This window comes from Engraulis encrasicolus, chromosome 20 (genome assembly GCF_034702125.1).
Source record: "Engraulis encrasicolus isolate BLACKSEA-1 chromosome 20, IST_EnEncr_1.0, whole genome shotgun sequence".
Classification (NCBI taxonomy): domain Eukaryota; kingdom Metazoa; phylum Chordata; class Actinopteri; order Clupeiformes; family Engraulidae; genus Engraulis; species Engraulis encrasicolus.
The window spans coordinates 44,086,163-44,105,987 of NC_085876.1; the positions used below are offsets into that span (position 1 = coordinate 44,086,163).

General features: G+C 44.6%; 1 protein-coding gene across 1 annotated transcript in view; it reads left to right on the forward strand.

Annotated features, from left to right (window-relative positions):
- nudcd1 (NudC domain containing 1) overlaps positions 1-19,825 on the forward strand; it is a 125,759-nt gene that overhangs the window by 7,523 nt on the left and 98,411 nt on the right. The window contains exon 3 of the mRNA XM_063185987.1: positions 17,465-17,650. Coding sequence (XP_063042057.1) covers positions 17,465-17,650 — 186 coding nt within the window. The remainder of the gene's footprint in view (positions 1-17,464; positions 17,651-19,825) is intronic.

The following is a 19,825-nucleotide window of genomic DNA, read 5'->3' on the forward strand; positions in this document are numbered from 1 at the left end:
ATAAAAAAATTGAGGCGATTTATTACGCGTAAAAATATTAAACAAAATGTTCCCCTTGTTATTAGATTATAATCTAAATATTCTTTGCAAAATAACGTTAAATAATTGTGCACTTTTCCCTGTGTCCCTGAATAAATCAGGCAAAATTCAGAAAAAATCAAGGAAATTTCCTCATTTCAATTGGAAGTATTCCCTCAATTATATCACGTGTAATATTGTCGCCTCAATTTTATTGGACATTTTTGCATGAATAAATTATGACAAATTTCAAATAAATCAAGGAACTTTCCTCATTTCAATTGGAAGGATTCCCTCCATTATATCGTGTGTAATATTGTCGCCTCAATTTTATTGGACATTTTTGCATGAATAAAATGTGTAAAATTGCAAATAAATCAAGGAACTTTCCTCATTTCAACTGGAAAGATTCCCTCCATTATATCATGTGTAATATTGTCGCCTCAATTTTATTGGACATTTTTGCATGAATTAATCCTGCAAAATAATCAGATTTCTCCGTAATGGAGACATGGAGCAATATTTTCCACATAGCAATTGAGGCCAAAGCTCTAATCAACTTTGCATTCATATCTATTACAAGTATAATTTGGTTAACAATCAATAAAACAACATCACCAAGTGGTTTCGATGAGTACATCCATTTTATTATTTGAAAAAAACCCATAAAAACAATGATTTGCACATGGTATCGTAATTATCAGTTTATTATCAACTGTCAAAGCATTGTCATGGCCAAAAAACAAAAAAGATCCTACTTCAGCTGTCAGTTGCATCCCTTAGTGACATTTTGTAGGCCAGCCAAGTCCTCGACTCCCTCTAGTATGCATCTTTTCCTCACACTGTGGAGCAAAGACAAAGACAAAGGCAAAGGCAAAGACATTTTCAGTTAAAAAAAGAAAAAATGAATGGAAATCCAGACACACCACTCTCCACTACTAACTCCATTTTACATTACATTACATTACACTTAGCTGAACCTTTCATTTACTCAAAGCGACTTACAACTATTATTTTTCAGGGTATTGGTTACAGTCCCTGGAGCAATGTGGGGTTAGGTGCCTTGCTCAAGGGCACTTCAGCCATGGATGTAGATGTAGGGAGAGGTCAGGGGGGATTCGAACCGGCAACCCCTAGATTGAAAGACCAACTCTCTAACCACTAGGCCACTGCCCCATATAGGGGCAGCCATGGTTAGGGAGTTGGACTGTAGATCACAGGGTTGCAGGTTCAGTACCTACTCTTACCAACTCCAGCCTCCCTCCATGGCTGAAGTGCCCTTGAGCAAGGCATATATCCCAACACTACAATTTTGATTAAAGTGTAATGTAATGTAATGTATTATCGTCCATTTTCCACAGAATTTCCCAACACTGTTTATCAATAAAGATGACTCCCAATAGGACTCCCTTGCAAAAGGAGGAATGTACATATTCAAAAGTGTCCGCAAAGCGCACAGATCAACTGAGGACACCAGATCAACAGAGCCAGCGCCTACATGCAGCGCCAGGTGTAAAGGCAAAATGGTTGCGTGAGGAATTTAATATCTCTCGATCGGTTTTTTGATCGGCATGTTTTTCCGATCACCGATCAGGCTATTTTTGGCCATTATCGGCCGGTCATGATCGGCAGCCGAGCAATCGGAGCACCTCTACTCTCTAGTGCTGGGTTGGACCCCTTTTGCCTTTAGAACTGCCTGAAACAATACTCGGGTAGGCTGTGGCATTCCAACAAAGATAAATTGGTACTAATTGGACAAAATTGTGCTAAGAAAATATTATTATGCCATTATATCTCCAGCCTGAAATGTTGATGTAAGGCAGAGTTGACCCATGTTGACCCTGAGGCAACATTTTTGCGATCTTCTAGTGTCGTTTATGGTGAGCCTGTCCAAATTGTTGCTCATTTCCCTGTTCTTAGCTGACAGGAGTAGCACCAAATGTAGTTTTCTGCTGCTATAGCCCATTTGCCTTAAGATTTGATGTGCTGTGTAATCAGGGATTCTCTTATGCATACCTCGGTTGTAATGTGTGGTTATCTGACTTAATTTTGCTTTTGTATCAGCTCAAACCAGTCTGGCAATTCTCCTCAGACCTTTGCCATCAAGGCATTTTTGCCTACAGAATCGCTGCTCACTGCATTTTTTCCCTTTACAGTACCGTTCGGTAAACCCTAGAGATGGTTGAGTGTGAATAACCAGAAGATCAGTCTTTTCTAAAATACTCAAATCAAACCCTTTCAGCACCAACAGTCATGCCATGTTCAAAGTCATTTAATTAACCTTTCTTCTCCTTTATGATGCTCGGTTTGAACTACATCAGATCATCCATCTCAACCATGTCTATATGCACAAATGCATTGAGTGTGATTGGCTGATGAGAAATTTGCCTCAATGATTAGTTGTAAAGGATGTTCCTAATATAGTGGCAGGTGAGTGTATGTGTGTGACATTAGCTCAGCAACTCACCCTATTGGATCATCCTCCACTTCTGGGTCCATCGCCCTGGGTACTTGCTGCTGGCTGTGTCAACGTGCATGGGTGGCTACCCACCACTGTTTAAAAACATGAGATGAGATTTAGATGAGAATAAATATCACACAAAATATTTATGACATATCACTAAAAACAAATACTGTCTCAAACCGTGCATAGCCTAAACCAGTGGTTTTCAAAGTGTGGGTCAGGGACCCCTGCGGCGCCGCAAGAGGGTGCTAGGGTGACCGCAGCAGCTTGGCAGGAAAAGCTAATTAAAATAATGTAATAAATTAAATAACTGAGTACATCAACTTAAATTAAAAATGAGGAAAAAATATATTTCCTACAGCAAAGAACTGCATTGTCATGATTCTGTGCATCTCTGAACATTACTACCTTTATTATTATTTTATATATCCCGAAGGGGCCATTGACTCACAGACCTAAACAATGGTTATAAAAGGGGCGCACAGAAAAAATAGTGTGGCATGAAACATGTAAGGGGGGGCTTGGCCAGACTCTATTGGTATATTTGGGGCCATGCTGACGTTTTGGAACCCCTGGCCTAAACAACTGAAACAGTGCCAGCATGTATACTTGCACTGTCAGGGGGCACTTCAAGGACATCTGGTCAATACATTTGTATGACTGGTGTCAATAGTGAGTGGGCTGAATTTTCATCTGTGCAATGTAAACACAAATTTAGTTATTTCCCATACACATAAAACAAATTATCTATATGTGTGATATTGTCTCAGCAGCTCACCCTATTGGGTCATCCTCCACTCCTGGGTCCATCCCCATGGGTGCCCACTGCTGGCTGTGTCAACGTGCATGGGTGGCTACCCAACACTGTTCAAAAACATGATGAGATTTAGATTAGATTAAATATCACTAAAAGCAAATACTGTGTCAAACCTGGCATAGCCTAAACACACAAAACAGTGACAGCATGTTCTTACACTGGGTCTGCATCACGGGGCATCTGGTCAATAAATCTGTAAAAGCCTGAGAGGGGAAAAAAGTTAAGTCACAATTTAGCTTTCATGACTGTAAATTACTACAGGAGTGCAAATAAATACCGTACATCAACAGATTCAAAACACCATGAATTATTTTAAGTCAGTAGCCTTCTGCAAGAAAGCCCAGGACAGACTATTATATTCTTAAGAACATTTCACTATCTTAATTCAATTCAGTTGGGTATTTGGATGTATGTGAATATGGTCTAAGAAAAAGAATATATACTTTCCATCAAGTAACTTAACAAATTCTGCAGACTGGTTAGCTAAGGTAAGAAGTTAGGAGGGGCACACTGGTGGTAATTCACACCTATGGAGCCCGTTAAAAGAGCTATCAAAGGTGCTAACTTTCAGGCCACTGGCATCAAAATCACTCACTGCATATTTCAAACGAAGTCACAGGAACCCTTTATAAGGCTCTAAATTCATCTCAACTCACTCTAAAGACTAGCAAAATTACACTTACCAAAACGGAACACATTATCAAACATTAGGCCATTAAAATCGACCAAAAACAAATCTTCTACAATGCACATTCTATACATTAATGGTTGAAAGGCAAAATAGTGTGTATGTTAAGGCTGAAAAGTGCATGCAAGGGCATCCAAACATGCAAAAACGTAGCTAAAATATTTTCCCTGGTGACTAGCTGGCTAGCTAATTAGCTCAGTGCACGTAAGTTCTACATGGCTGGAATCTCACACGTGCCTTCAAACACTGCCCAGCCAGAAACCTATGATAAAGCACTAGTTAGCAAAAGTTTGGTTGCTTCAAAGTTCGTTCTGAAAACTCATGAAACTACACAGCCAGAAACCTATGACATAGCACTAGTTAGCAAAAGCTTGGTAACTTCAAAATTCGTTCTGAAAACTATGAAAACTCATCTGGTGTAAAATTGTACACCCAATAGATAGCATTCAACCGTAAAACAGTCCATTCAGCCAGAGCTGCCAGGCTAAACACAGGTTCCTCGTATCTAAAATCTCATCAAAACAGTTCATCCACAACATCAAATCTTCAAAATATGCATGTGAAGCAGCTACTGAACTAGGTTGATGAAACTTCTGAAGTTATTTAAAACTTACCTGAAGTCTAGGAGGTTCTCTTCGGTTTAAATCCAGGGAACATGACACCAGCATGAAAGAAAGACGTTAGAGCTCAACAAAGCCCCTCCCCTCCCCCACCACCAACCAAACTTCAGCTCCCCCTAATTTGTAGTGAGAAATTGGGCAGAATACCTAATTTTTTCAAGGCAAATTTTGTGTCTTATTTATTATTGTAAATATCCATAATTTTTGGGGGGAAAAACATTTGTGCAATTTATTAGGCTATATATGCATATAAAAATCATGCATTCTTGATTTTTTAATGGAAATTTCCCAGCCGGGTAGCTCCTCTTTTTTCAGTGCAGGCACTCCAAAATAAGGTGTCCAAACGGGAAGTTACATTAAAAAGCCTTTAATGGTACTGGGCTGGGGTTACATTAAAAAGCCGACATGTTTCGACCTCACCAGGTCTTCATCAGGGCTACGTTCACCATTGAAAAGAAAGGCCTCCCTTAAATAGTGACATCACCACATGTGACCCATTAAGCACTAAACACATTTGCGCACACCAGAGAAAACAAAGATTAAAAAATAGCCTGGGGTAATAAGTGATGCCACAGAAAAAAATGACCAGAAGTACAAATAAGCATCACAAAAAACAAGTAAAATCAATATCCTCATTTAGACCAGGATAGCGCATGGCATCCAGTTGGTGTATCCAAAAAGTCTGCCTCTGATTAAGTCTTTTTAGCCTGTCCCCACCCCTCGGAAGAGGTTTGATATGCTCGACGCCCTGTATGCGCAGCAGAGAATCATTTTTACCATGGTATATTCATTGAAATGTTTCGCCATGGGATAGTCAAAATTGCCCACTCTGATAGCATACAGGTATTTATGTTCTGCTAGCCTATCTCGCATGCGCCTTTTTGTGCGTCCGATATAAAACAACCCTTCAGCGCAAGGACAAGTTAGGCGGTATATGACAAATGTAGAATTGCAATTAATGAAATCTCTCTGTCCGTATTCTCTCGTGGTTTTAGTATCCACAAAAGATTTGGCTTGTGTAACATTTGGGCAGTGAGGGCAGTTCATACATCTATAGGTGCCAATGGGTTTACGCAGCCAGGTTTCTCTCTTTTTCACCTGTAGGTGAGAGCGCATTAATTTATCTCCTAGGCTGGGTGCACTCTTTAAAGACAACATGGGTGGTTCTGGGAACACCTCACGTAGTTGCGCATCACTTTCAATAATGGACCAATTGTTCTTAATAATTTGCCTGATCCGCGCCGCTTGTATACTGTATGTCGTAACAAAAAAAGGACGGGACTACTGGTGGCGATGATGTTTCTTTTTGGTCAATAACGTGTTGCGTTGAAGGGAGCGCGCTTCACTGTATGCGTTTTGGATGGCTTTAGGGTGATAGGCTCTATCACTGAATCTTTTCTCCATCAGCTCGGCCTGCTCGTGAAAATCATTTTCGAAATCACAGATACGCCTAATCTCTGGAATTGGCCGTGTGGAATATTTCTAATGAGATGCGGGGGATGGAATGAATCCGCTCTCAGAATGGTGTTCCGAGAGGTCGCCTTTCTGAATAAGGTGGTGTGCAGCTGTCCCTCCGCGTCTTTATATATCGTCAAATCCAGAAAGTGAATATTAGTTAATGAATATTCCAAGGAAGCCACCCAAAACGCATACAGTGAAGCGCGCTCCCTACAACGCAACACGTTATTGACCAAAAACAAACATCATCGCCAGCAGCAGTCCCGTCCTTTTTTTGTTACGACAGTTCATAGATGTATGAACTGCCCCCACTGTCCAAATGTTACACAAGCCAAATCTTTTGTGGATACTAAAACCACGAATGAATATGGACAGAGAGATTTCATTAATTGCAATTCTACATTTGTCATATACCGCCTAACTTGTCCTCGCGCTGAAGGGTTCTTTTATATCGGGCGCACAAAAAGGCGCATGCGAGATAGGCTAGCAGAACATAAATATGGTATCAGAGTGGGCAATTTTGACTATCCCATGGCGAAACATATGAATACCATGGTAAAAAATGATTCTCTGCTGCGCATACAGGGCGTCGAGCATATCAAACCTCTTCCGAGGGGTGGGGACAGGCTAAAAAGACTTAGGCCTAATCAGAGGCAGACTTTTTGGATACACCAACTGGATGCCATGCGCTATACTGGTCTAAATGATGATATTGATTTTACTTGTTTTTTGTGATTTTTATTTGTACTTCTGGTCATTTTTTCTGTGGCATCACTTATTACCCCAGGCTATTTTTAATCTTTGTTTTCTATGGTGTGCGCAAATGTGTGTAGTGCGTAATGGGTCACATGTGGTGATGTCACTATTTAAGGGAGGCCTTTCTTTTCAATGATGAAGACCTGGTGAGGTCGAAACATGTCGGCTTTTTAATGTAACCCCAGCCCAGTACCATTAAAGGCTTTTTAATGTAACTTATCGTTTGGGCACCTTATTTTGGAGTGCCTGGATGAACTCTTCTCTCTACATGAACTGATCCCCGATATCCAAGAGCACCCAAAAGCTTAAATGAACAGACTGAAGACTGCTTGAGCTTCCAGCCACCTGTGTGCCTTTCATTGCCAAAATAATGTTCTGACTTTTATCTAAATTATTTGGTGATATCCCTCACAACAGTGCAACAGCACATAGGCCTAATGGCGGGAGTTTTTCCCTCAGCACGTAATGAAAGCTAATCGGACGTCTAATGACAGGTGGTGCTGACGGACAGCGCACGAGGGAAAGAAGTTGCAAACTTGATCGTGTTCGGTTTCGTCAGTCCAGCGGAACACTTCTGGCTCTAGAAAATGAATCTGTATTGCAACAAATCTAGTTAGGCCTAGGTCTATATAGGCTATCCAAGATATTTAATTTAGATATTTAATTTAGTTTTCACCTCCTCGTGAAGTGTTTAGACCTGGCCTATTTAATGTCGCTGTAAATTGGTGTAATGTAGCAGAAAGTGCGAGACATTCGTTGGACTCGTTGCACGCAACAAGTTGTGAAATTATTTCTTAACGGTTTTAACCGCATCATTCGCGACTCTCGAGCAGTTTAAGAACTGAGAAGAATGAGAGAGAGAGAGGGCAGTGACTATACCATGTCACTGAGACTATGTGTGTGTGCTGCGCCTACTGAATCCAAGTGCAGAAAAAAACATATCCATATAGATTATTACATAATGCACCATCTTATTACATTTCCATCAAAAAAAAAAAGTTGCGGCCGCATTCCGTAATAAATTTCGCATTTTGTAATAATTTATTACAAGATGAGAAAAAAGTTATTACGAAATGCGTTCAAGAAATGTATTACGAAATGCGTAAATTATTACACAATGCGGCGATTGTCACCACATTATGTAATAATTTGTTACATTATTACATATTGCACCGTTATTACATAATGCGGCGTTACAGGTGTTTTGTAAGGGCTGGAGGAGGGGGCGAGGAGGTCGACAGAGGGGCGTGGATGAAGAGGAGAGGGTGGTTGGTCAGGGCTGGAGAAGGAGGGAAGGGTGGAGAGGAGAAGGAGGCATCAATTTAGAGGAGGGAGGGCAGACCTGGAGGAGGTGTGGAAGAGAAGAAAGAAGGGGGCATTGATGAAGAGATGCTGTTTGGTAAGGGCTGGAGGAGGATGGGTGGAGAGGGGTAGGGGCATCAATTTAGAGGAGGGCGGGCCAGGCCTTGAGGAGGTCTTGTGGGGGCGTTGCAAGGTTTGAGGAGAAGAAAGAAGGAGGCGTTGATGAAGAGATACTGCATGGTAAGAGCTAGTGGAGGATTGGTGTGCAAGGAAGAGTGGAGAAGGAGGAGGAGAAGAAGGACGAAGGGGCATAGATGAAGAGAGGACTGTGGCTTGTGGCGGAGGAGGCACAATACCTGTGCATTGATTAAGAGATTTGAAGAAGGCAACAGGGACATCGATGAAGAGTGGTCAGAATCGGAGGAGGAGGAGGATGGGTGTGTGTGTGTGGGCGAGGAGGGGAGAGGAGGTGGAGGATGGGTGTGTGGGTGAGGAGAGAGAAGGAAGAGGAGGAGGGGATGGGTGAGGAGGTGGAGGAGGAGGAGGAGGAGGAGGAGGAGAAGGGTATGAGGGGGAGGAGGAGGAGGAGAAGGGTGGGTGAGGAGGAAGAGGAGGAGGAGGGTGGGTGAGGAGGAGGAGGAGGAAGAGGGTCGGTGAGGAGGAGGAGGAGGAGGATGGTGGGTGAGGAGGAGGAGGAGGAGGATGGGTGTGTGGGCGAGGAGGAGGAGGAGGAGGATGGGTGTTTGGGCGAGGAGGAGGAGGAGGGGGTATTGATGAGAGAGTGTTTTAATCAGGGCCTGAGGATGATGGTGGTGTTGGGGTGGGCTTGGTGGTTGTGGTGGTGGTGGTGGTGGTGGGTAGGACTTGAGGAGGGTGGTGGTGGTGGTGGGTAGGACTTGAGGAGGGTGGTGGTGGTGGTGGGGGGCGGGTGAAGGTGGATGGGACTTGAGGAGGGTTGTGGGTGGTGGGGGGCGAGTGAAGGTGGGTACGACTTGAGGAGGGTGGTGGGGTGGGGGGAGTGAAGGTGGGTAGGAGTTGAGTAGGGTGGTGGTGGTGGTGGTGGGGGGCGAGTGAAGGTGGGTAGGAGTTGAGGAGGGTGGTGGTGGTGGGGGGGGGGGGTGAAGGTGGGTTACAGGACTTGAAGAAGGTGGTGGTGGTGGTGGGTGGTGGGGGGGGATGAAGGTGGGTAGGACTTGAAGAAGGCGAAGGGGGCATCAGCGAGTGGAGCATGCATCAGGATCAGAGCAAGGCTTTCTGAAGTGGTACTGTTAACAATAATGGGAACATGATGGATCACCATGGAGACGAGAGGAGAGGAGAGGAGAGAGGGGAGGAGAAGAGGTAGAGGAGACAGGGGAGGAGGGGGACGAGGAGATGAAAGGAAAGGAAATGAGAGAGATGAGAAGAAAGAAGAGGAGTGGAAAGGAGAGCAGGGGAATGAGGAGAAGAAAGGAAAGGAGAAGGATGAGGAGAAGAAAGGAGAGTAGAGTAGAGTAGAGGAGAATAGGGTAGAGGAGACCGGAGTAGTGAAGAGGAGAGGGGTGGAAAGTAAAGTAGGGGAGAGGAGAGGAGAGGAGAGAAGAGGGGTGGAGGTTAGAGGAGATCGGAGGTGATGAGAGGAGAGGAGACTGGAGGAGAGGAGAGGAGAGGAGAATAGAGAAGAGCAGAGGAGTGGAGAGGAGAGGAGAACAAAGGAGAGGAGAATAGGGTAGAGGAGACCGGAGGAGTGGATGAGAGGAAAGGAGAGGAGACCAGAGGAGAGGAGACCAGAGGAGAGGAGAGGAGAGCGGAGAAGAGGAGAGCGGAGAAGAGGAGAGGAGTGTGGAGGAGAGGAGAGGAGAGGAGACCAGAGGAGAGGAGACTGGAGGAGAGGAGAGGAGAGGAGAGCTGTAGAGAGCAGAGCTGCCTACCCAGTTGCCATACAAAGATCACCACGGTCACTGCATTCCGCGTTCCGTGCTCCGTGCTCCGTGCTCTGCGTTCCGTCTGCAGCTGGTTTAATTGTTGGTCAGATGAGAGTGGCAGCCCCAGGTGCTCAGAATAGCTGCCCCAAGCGGTCGTGTCGTCACTAGGAGGAGGGGAGGCTTCAGGGGTGAAGCTGAAGGGGTTCAGCGAGGGCTGTGAATGTGCTGTGCAGCAGAACTTTTATCCACACTAGCTATTAGTGAGCTTTTGAAAAGCATGAAAACAGGGCTGGGCAATATGACGATATATATCGTTATCGTGATATAAAAGTGTATATTGTGACCTTTCTCCTACATCGTTTATATCGTGATAGTAATTTTATCAATTTCTTGTTGTCACAATACACACTATAAGTTAATATAACTGTAAAAATAAGAATAGAGCAAATAAAGAGAGTAACTGAAAACTTATATAATTATGCTATATCGTGATATCGTTATCATGATATAAAGTAATCCATATCGTGATATTGGTTTTTTTTTCATATCGCCCAGCCCTACATGAAAATGCTGCTGCTGGAATACATAGTGCAGCAGATTCGGTTCAGTGTTTGATCAGTAAACGTCTTTGATCTTATCAGCCGACGATATTGACCAACTGAACAACTGATACAGTGTGTGTGTGTTTGTCTACCAGTGTTTGATGATGATGAGGCACATCAGGTGTGTGTGTGTGTGTGTGTGTGTGTGTGTGTGTGTGTGTGTGTGTGTGTGTGTGTGTGTGTGTGTGTGTGTGTGTGCTTGTGCGTGTGTGTGCTTGTGCGTGTGTGTGCTTGTGTGTGTGTGTGTGTGTGTGTGTGTGTGCACGCGCGTGCGTGTGTGTGTGTGTGCGCACTCACGTTCATGTTCGTATTGATGTTTGTGTTCCCATGTTTGTGTATGTGTGCCCCAGGCTAGAACACAGCTGCACCTGCACTGCAGATATGATGCTACCCCTAACCCCCATACTGCTGTCCTCAGGCGGATACACACACACACAGACACAGATACACACACACACACAGACACAGACACACAGAGAGACACATACAGACACAGGCACAGACACAGGCACAGGCACAGGCACAGGCACAGGCACAGGCACAGGCACAGGCACAGACACAGACACAGACACAGACACAGACACAGACACAGACCCAGACACACGCACACGCACACGCACACGCACACACAGGCATGCAAGCATACAGTACTCAAGGGAGGCCTATTCACACAACCTGGGTTGTTTTTGTGTTGCACCTGCACAGTGATGGGTGTTCCTCAAACTTTATCATCTAGGCCAGTGATTCTCAAACTGTGGTCCGAGGCCTACTGCTGGGTCCAAGTGGGTCTTGAAATCATTTTCTAAAAATCAAAATAATATTTGTGTGTGCAGGTGTCGACTGTTGTTTTGAATTGTACTGTTTATTGAGTCAGAGGTGGGCCCTGAATATTTGTGAAAATTTGAAGTGGGCCTCAAGTTGGACAAAGGGCAGTCATGGCTAAGTGGTTAGGGCGTCCAAAGCTTGACAGTTCAACTCCCGACCCGCCAGGTTGGTCGGGGGAGTAATTAACCAGTACTGTCCCCCATCCTCCTCCATGACTGAGGTACCCTGAGCAGGCTACCGTCCAGCCGCACTGCTCCCTTTCGGGCGCCATTGGGGGCTGCCCCCTTGCACGGGTGAGGCATGAATGCAATTTTGTTGTGTGCAGTGTGTGCAGTGTTCACTTGTGTTTAGTGGAGTGCTGAAAGATGGTTGCAAACCTCAGTCAGAGATTCTTTAAGTTCTCTACTCTCTCTGCCTCAGTCTTCATAATTTTCAAAATCCGTTCTATCCTCCTTGTATACACTAACTACTCAACTGTGTTTATATATTGTATATATTAGGGTTGCAAATTATCGATTAATTCATTAATCATTAGTTGATAGCCTTATCGATCGACTTACAATTAATTGATAAGCTGCGTTTTCCCCCTACTACTACTAAAACTACTAAATCTAAACATTTTAATTAAATATTGAGATAAAATAGATTTAAATTAATTCTATTTCAATTCTTTAATCCAAAAGTGATTTAAATATTCCCACTATTCACACCCCTCTTCACACACTGAATGAATGAATGAATGAAACTTTATACACACACTTCACACACTCTCCATATACCCATTTCACCTGGGTCTCTAAATTGAATTGTCGATTAATTGCGATTCATGTTTTTTAATCGATTAACACATTGATCGATTAAAGTCGATTAATCGATTAATCGTTTGCATCCCTAATATATATATATATTTTTAGGGGCTTTTATGCCTTTTTTTATAGGACAGTCTGAGATGGTGACAGGAAGCGAGTGGGACAGAGAGACAGGGGAGGGATTGGGAAATGACCCCAGCCGGACTCGAACCGGGGTCCCCGTGGGCATGCAAGCCCAAATGTGGGGGCAGTTGGCACGCTGCACCACAGCGCCCCCTCGACTGTGTTTAGCCCTTGCCTCACGCTTTCTCCATCACGGAGTCCAGTAGAAAGAGTGAAAGGCGAAACGACTTTTAGAGAGAGAGAGAGAGAGAGAGAGAGAGAGAGAGAGAGAGAGAGAGAGAGAGAGAGAGAGAGAGAGAGAGAGAGAGAGAGAGAGAGAGAGAGAGAGCGCTGGTGATGGAGAGAGACGGAAAGAGAGAAATGGAGAGAGAGAGATGGTGATGGAGAGAGAGAGAGAGCTATTGAGTTTTGTTCATGACCATCTGACGAGCGTAGCAATCAGCCTACCCAGGCCAACCCACACACATCCTGATTGTGTGGTAGATGGCTGTGTGCAGCCTTACTGCTGTAATCGAACCTCAAGGATTGCAGGTCTTTTTTTACTTTTATTTTTTTTCCCTCCTCTTCTTTTTTTTTCTTGTGTCTTTTTTGTGTCTAATTCCACCGAGCTTTACTGGTTTCCAAGCAACATGCGCCGTCCGTTTCCGATTTGTCCTCTTGACAAAACTCTGCAAGTGCCACAAAGGTGGGAGTGAGAGCTCTTCCTGTGTCCCTTATTGTCCTAAAGTATGACAAATCGCAGACAAATCGTCCTTGCGTATGTGCACACTTGCTGTGTGTGTGTGTGTGTGTGTGTGTGTGTGTGTGTGTGTGTGTGTGTGTGTGTGTGTGTGTGTGTGTGTGTGTGTGTGTGTGTTTGTTGTATGGGGGTGTGTGTGTGTGTGTGTGTGTGTATTGTATGGGTGTGTGTGTATTGTATGGGTGTGTGTGTATTTTATGGGTGTGTGTGTGTGTGTATTGTGTGGGTGTGTTTGTGTGTGTGTATTGTGTAGGTGTATTGTATGAATGTGTGTGTATATTGTATGGGTGTGAATGTGTGTGTATTGTATTGGTGTGCGAGTGAGTGTGTTTGTGAATTGTATGGGCGTGCGTGTGTGTGTGTGCGTGTGTGTGTGTGTGTGCGCGCGGCTGTGTGCTCAGGAGGCTCAAGGTTGCGTATGATGACTACTGTGCCGGCCTCTCTCTCTCTCTCTCTCTCTCTCTCTCTCTTTCTCTCTCTCTCTCTCACACACTCTCTCACTCTCTCTCTCACTCTCCCTCCTTCTCCCTGCTCTGTTGTGATCCATACATCAAAAGCAAGACGCAAGTTGTCACGGTGCTGCTTGTAACAAGTGTGTTTCTTATTTCCGGGAGGTTAATTAAGTCTACAGAGACAACGGTGAGGTTATTGAGTCGGTAATCATTCATGTCAGTATGTTAATTGCCATCGTTGTTGTGGTTGTTGTTGTTATTGTTAAGGCGCTGTGTTCTATTTCAGGTAACATTTTTATTGTCCCTCTGGCACGCGATTTATTACCTCTGAGTCCACTCACAGTGTTAGCGTAGCAGAACATTAGTTAGTGAGGGTGCTGTGGGGTAAGCCAGTGCAAGAGACATGCAATGAAAGAAATGTTCTGCAGTTTCGTATGAATATTAAAAAAAACTGCCAAAAGTAAATGGCTCATACATCTTTTTTGTGAAGCAACTAAACTAAAATTTGTATTCACAAATGATATTTGTTTTACACCTGTAACAATACCCCAGATTAAATTAAGAGTTTTTAATTATAAGGACAATCCTTGTCGACCTGTGGAGGTGCTTGAAGTCGGCCCTAGTGCCACCATGCTCTAAACAAAACGTTATCTAGTCAAGGTATTTGTTGTCAAGGGGGACGGGCTGACTTTAAAAGTGCTGCCGGAAACCCTGGACCGTGTGACTACTTGATCATGAGGAAGGGCCTTGGCCAGGATTCTCATGGCTAAGGCACCGCGCTGCAATCACAGGGTTCGATGCCAGCCCAAGGTTGTTTCCCGCTCATTTCCTCCCCATCTCTCTCTCCTATTTCTTTTCATCTATAAGCTGTCACTGTCAAAATAAAGACATTAAAAGGCCCAAATAGACTGTTAAAAAGCATGTGGGAAGTATGTGTTGTGTTTAATAGTAGATTGGATATCTGTTCGTCTCTGTTTCTGCTACTCGACAACGTCAAGGAGACCAGAGTGTTCAAATGCTCAGTGGCTTCATCATCGTTTTAGCAACACCACTGACAACATGAAGGCTCCTTCAGGCGGGCCAATTGTCCACATATTGTCTCAATCTTGACAGCCCCCCAATCCAACAAATTGTTCTGTGAGCAGGCTTGCCGACTGGAGGGGACAAGCGAGTCAGATGTCCCAGGCCCAGGTGGAGGGGTGTGGCATGTCACTGTGCCACTATTTTTTAATTTTTTATATTTTTGGTCTTTTTTTGACTTTATGATAGGATTTATGATCGGTCAGTGAAGGTAGTGACAGGAAGCGAGTGGGGAGAGAGAGACGGGGGAATTGCCGTCAAAGGACCTGGGCCGGGAATCGAACCCGAGTCAGCCGCATGGCAGACGAGTGCCCTACCGGTTGGCCACGGCTGGCCCAGGTGGAGGGGTGTGGCATGTCACCCTGCCACTATTAACATAAAGATAAAGGTCGGCACACTTGCTCCCATTTTGCTTTACTTTTATTTTTCGAAGTGAAAGTTTTTGAGCTATTCCCTCTTCATGGAAAATGTTGCAAGTGTGCGGACATTCATGTACCATTACCTGACACGACACTGCCACTATTCCCATTCAAAGGCTAGTTCCACAATACCTCCGCAATTTAACGTCAAATGGTTTCGCGGACATATCAGGTATTTTCAGCTACCTCGATTTTGAGGGGGGGCATTCGGGTAATTTGTGTGGTTCAGAATTGGGCCCCCATTACACTTGAGGGGGGGGGTCCCTTTCGGATGATCTTGTCCTCGACTCAGCAACAGCTGTCAGCGGCCCTTGTGGCTGTGAAAGTGAGTGAGATCAAATGTGTGGTTTGCTTTCATGCAGTCATCCGCCACTCGTAGCGCTCAGGCATCAGACACCACAGGCCTTTACTTGTGTCGTTTAATGCCGTGTTTCCCAACCAGGGGTACGTGTACCACTAGGGGTACGCAAGCACACTATACAAGGGGTACTTGGAAAAAAAATAATTTAAACAAATGTATGAGGCCTAGTTACAGTGGGATGGAGAAGGCGATATAGAACTTGACTTGGGGGGTACTCATGCCACAACAAAAATGCTTAGGGGGTACACAAGACAAAAAAGGTTGGGAAACACTGGTTTAATGGATGGGAATGACAATTGCAGCTTCACGCAACACCACAAAAGCAATTTGTAATGTTATTATGGTCATTGTTCAAAAGATGTACTGCCAGTTTCAACACTCCGCCGGTTGCATTGCTGGGTTTTCAGTGTAGGATTATGGCGCTGCTATTATGCCATTAGTAACCTAGATGTGTGTGTGGCAGACAGTTTGTTGTCTCTTGAGTGGCAATTTATGTCTCCGGTGCGTGCACTCCTATGTCTCTTGGTTACATTGTACAGATGGAGTGCTACATGTATGTGTGCTCTACAGACACAGACACCGAGACACAGACACAGACACCGAGACACGGACAGACACAGACACCGAGACACGGACAGACACAGACACCGAGACACAGACACAGACACCGAGACACAGACACCGAGACACAGACACCGAGACACAGACACCGAGACACAGACACAGACACAGACACAGACACAGACACACAGACACACAGACACACACACACACACACACACACACACACACACACACACACACACACACACACACACACACACACACACACACACACACACAGACTCCCATCTCAATAGCTGGCATTCCTTTTGAATTTCAACAAATTATGCATAAGTACTGGAAAACCATACTTGACAAGACTCTATAAGTTTAGTCTGTCAATCTGTCTGGAGTATCACCTGTGCGCTGTGCCTTACCTGTGCGACAGCACTGGTAGAAAATGCCCACCTTAATCTTTGACATGCCTCTGAATTTCAACAAATCATATTCACACACTGGGAAATTAGATTTAGGAAGAGTCTGTAAGTCAAAAATCCCGAAGAGTATGATCTGTGTCACCTAAATATTTCCTGTGCTATGTAGAGATACATGATACCACTTAAATGTTTAAAATGATACAAGTACAACTACAGTATTATTCTGTACTTGCAGATAACAAGCACTGATAACCAATACGTTAATCCCACCAAAATACAATGAAAATGAATGCATAGCGTTGGTTGTAAGTTAAAAGTCCTGGCGTGCATTTCTCGAAAAAAGGTAGTTGTTAGCAGTTAGCAACTTTGGTAGTTGTCAGTGGGAAATTGCATTGCAACTAACAAAGTAGCTAATGTAGTCAGCAACTGTAGTTTTGAGAAATGCACCCCTGATCTGTGTCACCTCAGTTTCACCTGTGCTGTGCCTCACCTGTGCTGTGACACCTGTGCATAGAGATAGAACATAACACTAGAGATGACCCCGCCCCCCTTTTTATGGCAATCTGTAGCGGCCGTTATCTGTAGGTAGATCAGAGAAAGGAAATTAACGGAGAAGGAGGCTCACCTTTGTCAAAAATGGCTTAAAATGTCCATCAACACACTATACAAGGACAATAGTTGAAGTGTGCTGCTAACTATGTACATAAAATATATAATTCGATTTTTAAATGTATTTTATCGACTCATATGATTTAAGTAGATATTTAACCTGATATTTCAAATCTGGTCTTTGATTAATGTGTTACTTCATATTCACACAGTTTTAGTCAATTTTTTGACAGGGGTGGGTGTGTTCTCCATTGACTTGCATTGACTGAAGGTGCCTACACTACCTACGGAAGTTGGGAAGCTCCATGTGCCATTTCCCAGTGCTGTCGCAAATTGCCGTGTACCCTCTAGTGTTATTTTCTACCTCTATGGCTGTGCCTCGCCTGTGTTGTGCCTCACCTGTGCTGTGTCTCACCTGTGCCTGCTGTGTGTCCACAGGACACGGCGTTGGGGAAGCCTCGGGAGGTGTTCCGTCTGACCTCTGACCCCGAGCAGTGTTCCGAGCGCGTGTGCCCCTCCCTCAGCCTCACCTCCGCCACCTGGGCGGCGCTCGCGGATGGCGCGGGCACCCTGTACCTGCTGCGGACGGGCATGCGGGGCGAGGGGGCCCTCAACAGGTGGGAGGTATGAACTTCAACGCGAATACGCATCTTACACGACAAGTCACATACGTATCTTCCACGACAAGTCACATACGCATCTTACACGACAAGTCACATACACATCTTGCACGACAAGTCACATGCTAAGATAACACTGGTCGCAGTATTTCTCTGGCTTGAATAACAACTGAAATATACAGTATTTATGCTTCTCTCTCTCTCTCTCTCTCTCTCTCTCTCTCTCTCTCTCTCTCTCTCTCAACTTTTGGCAGGAGCAAATAAGTTGAACAAGTTCCGGTCCAGTATAGTCTGGGCTTTGTTAAAAGTGACGATGTATGTATTGTTTTGGGGTTATTTATGAAACTCAAATTAATTGGAACTAAATTCCAGCTCCAGAGTGTCTTGGGTGCGAGGCACCTATGCCCCTCTGTCCCACTACATACCGGTAATTATAGTCATCAGTCTCGGGGCCCAAATGACTGCCCCCTGGCCTGGCTCCTAGCCAGTAAAATGAGCCGGCAGTCGCAGTGCATTGTTGTGTAATAATGTACACCTTTGAGTGGTTATTAACTTGTGCCTCCATTTTTTTTGTCTCTGAAAAGAGAGGGCATGAAACGGCAAAGTTCGTCAACAAGAGCGATTCATCATAGTTTTCGATATTTTCATTTTTTGTAAAGATATTTTTTGGTCTTTTTTTTACGACTTAATTGATGACAGGACAGTGTGAGATGAGGACACAGGGTTCCCACTGGTGCTTGAATTCCTTGAAAATGCTTGAATTTCAATTCAATATTTTCAAGGTTGTGAAAATGCTTGAATTTTCGGTGAAGTGCTTGAAAATGCTTGAAATTTGTGTCAAGTCAAACTCAGTAAGTCAAATATTAGAAATCAATTGTTTAGGTACATACGAAATCTGAGGGAGTGAGATGTCAGATGAGATTTGCCATTCGACATCTTAACATTGATTAGAATGAAGGAAATCGCATTTTAAAACAGATTTTTCTGGGGGAGGACCCCCACAGCCCCCCTCCCACTCCTAGGTGCTTGAAAACTGAAAAATTGGTGCTTGAAAGTGCTTGAAAAGTGCTTGAATTCGTTCATGAAAAAGGAGTGGGAACCCTGAGGAAAGGAGGCGAGTGGGGAGACAGATGGGGAGGGGTATGCAAATGACCCGGGGCAGGAATCGAACCCGGGTCAGCCGCATGGCAGACGAGTGCCCTACCCGTTGGCCACTACTATATATCTGCAATTTGAATTATTAATCAACTTCATTCGGAGTTCATTCAAGACTTATTTTAGTCCGTCCCTCTTATAGTCTAAGAAGGCTGGAGGACGGACATAAATTTCACTGCGGGCGGGAAGAAATAGCGAAGCTGCTACTTTAGTTAAAAGGCAATTTCCTACTGCTGTATAGAGAGAGGGGATATGCATGAGTTAGATTGGACTACACACACACACACACACGCACACACACACACACACACACACACACACACACACACACACACACACACACACACACACACACACACACACACACACACACACACACACACACACACACTTGCACGCTGAAAACTGCTCTTCCATGCTAATGTTCTCTCTCTCTCTTTCCCTCTCTCTCTCTCTCTCTCTCTCTCTCTCTCTCTCTCTCTCTCTCTCTCTCTCTCTCTCTCTCTCTCTCTCTCTCCCTCTGTGTGGAGGCGTTGCCTGCTAGCTATAATTCTTCTGCTGTTTCCGCTTGACGCGTGAGAGCTTGGATAACCAACCCATCAATCTCTCAACACGGCACTTGCACGTGCGTGCCTGCGTGCCTGCGTGCCTGCGTGCCTGCGTGCCTGCGTGCCTGCGTGCCTGCGTGCCTGCGTGCCTGCGTGCCTGCGTGCCATGTACTCTGCAGTTATGTGCGCTGTCATTAGTCGCGCACGCACACATACACACATACACACATGCACACATGCACACGCACACGCACACGCACACACACACACACACACACACACACACACACACACACACACACATACACACACACACACAGAATCTTAAAAAGGGCTCAAAACACTCTTGTATGCGCACTCACATCTCATTGCATGCTCTTCAGTGGTATGAGCGGTCACATTGCACATCAAACACAGACGTTTAAAGCACACAGACAATGCACATATTCATTTTGCAAGCGCACTCACATGCTTAC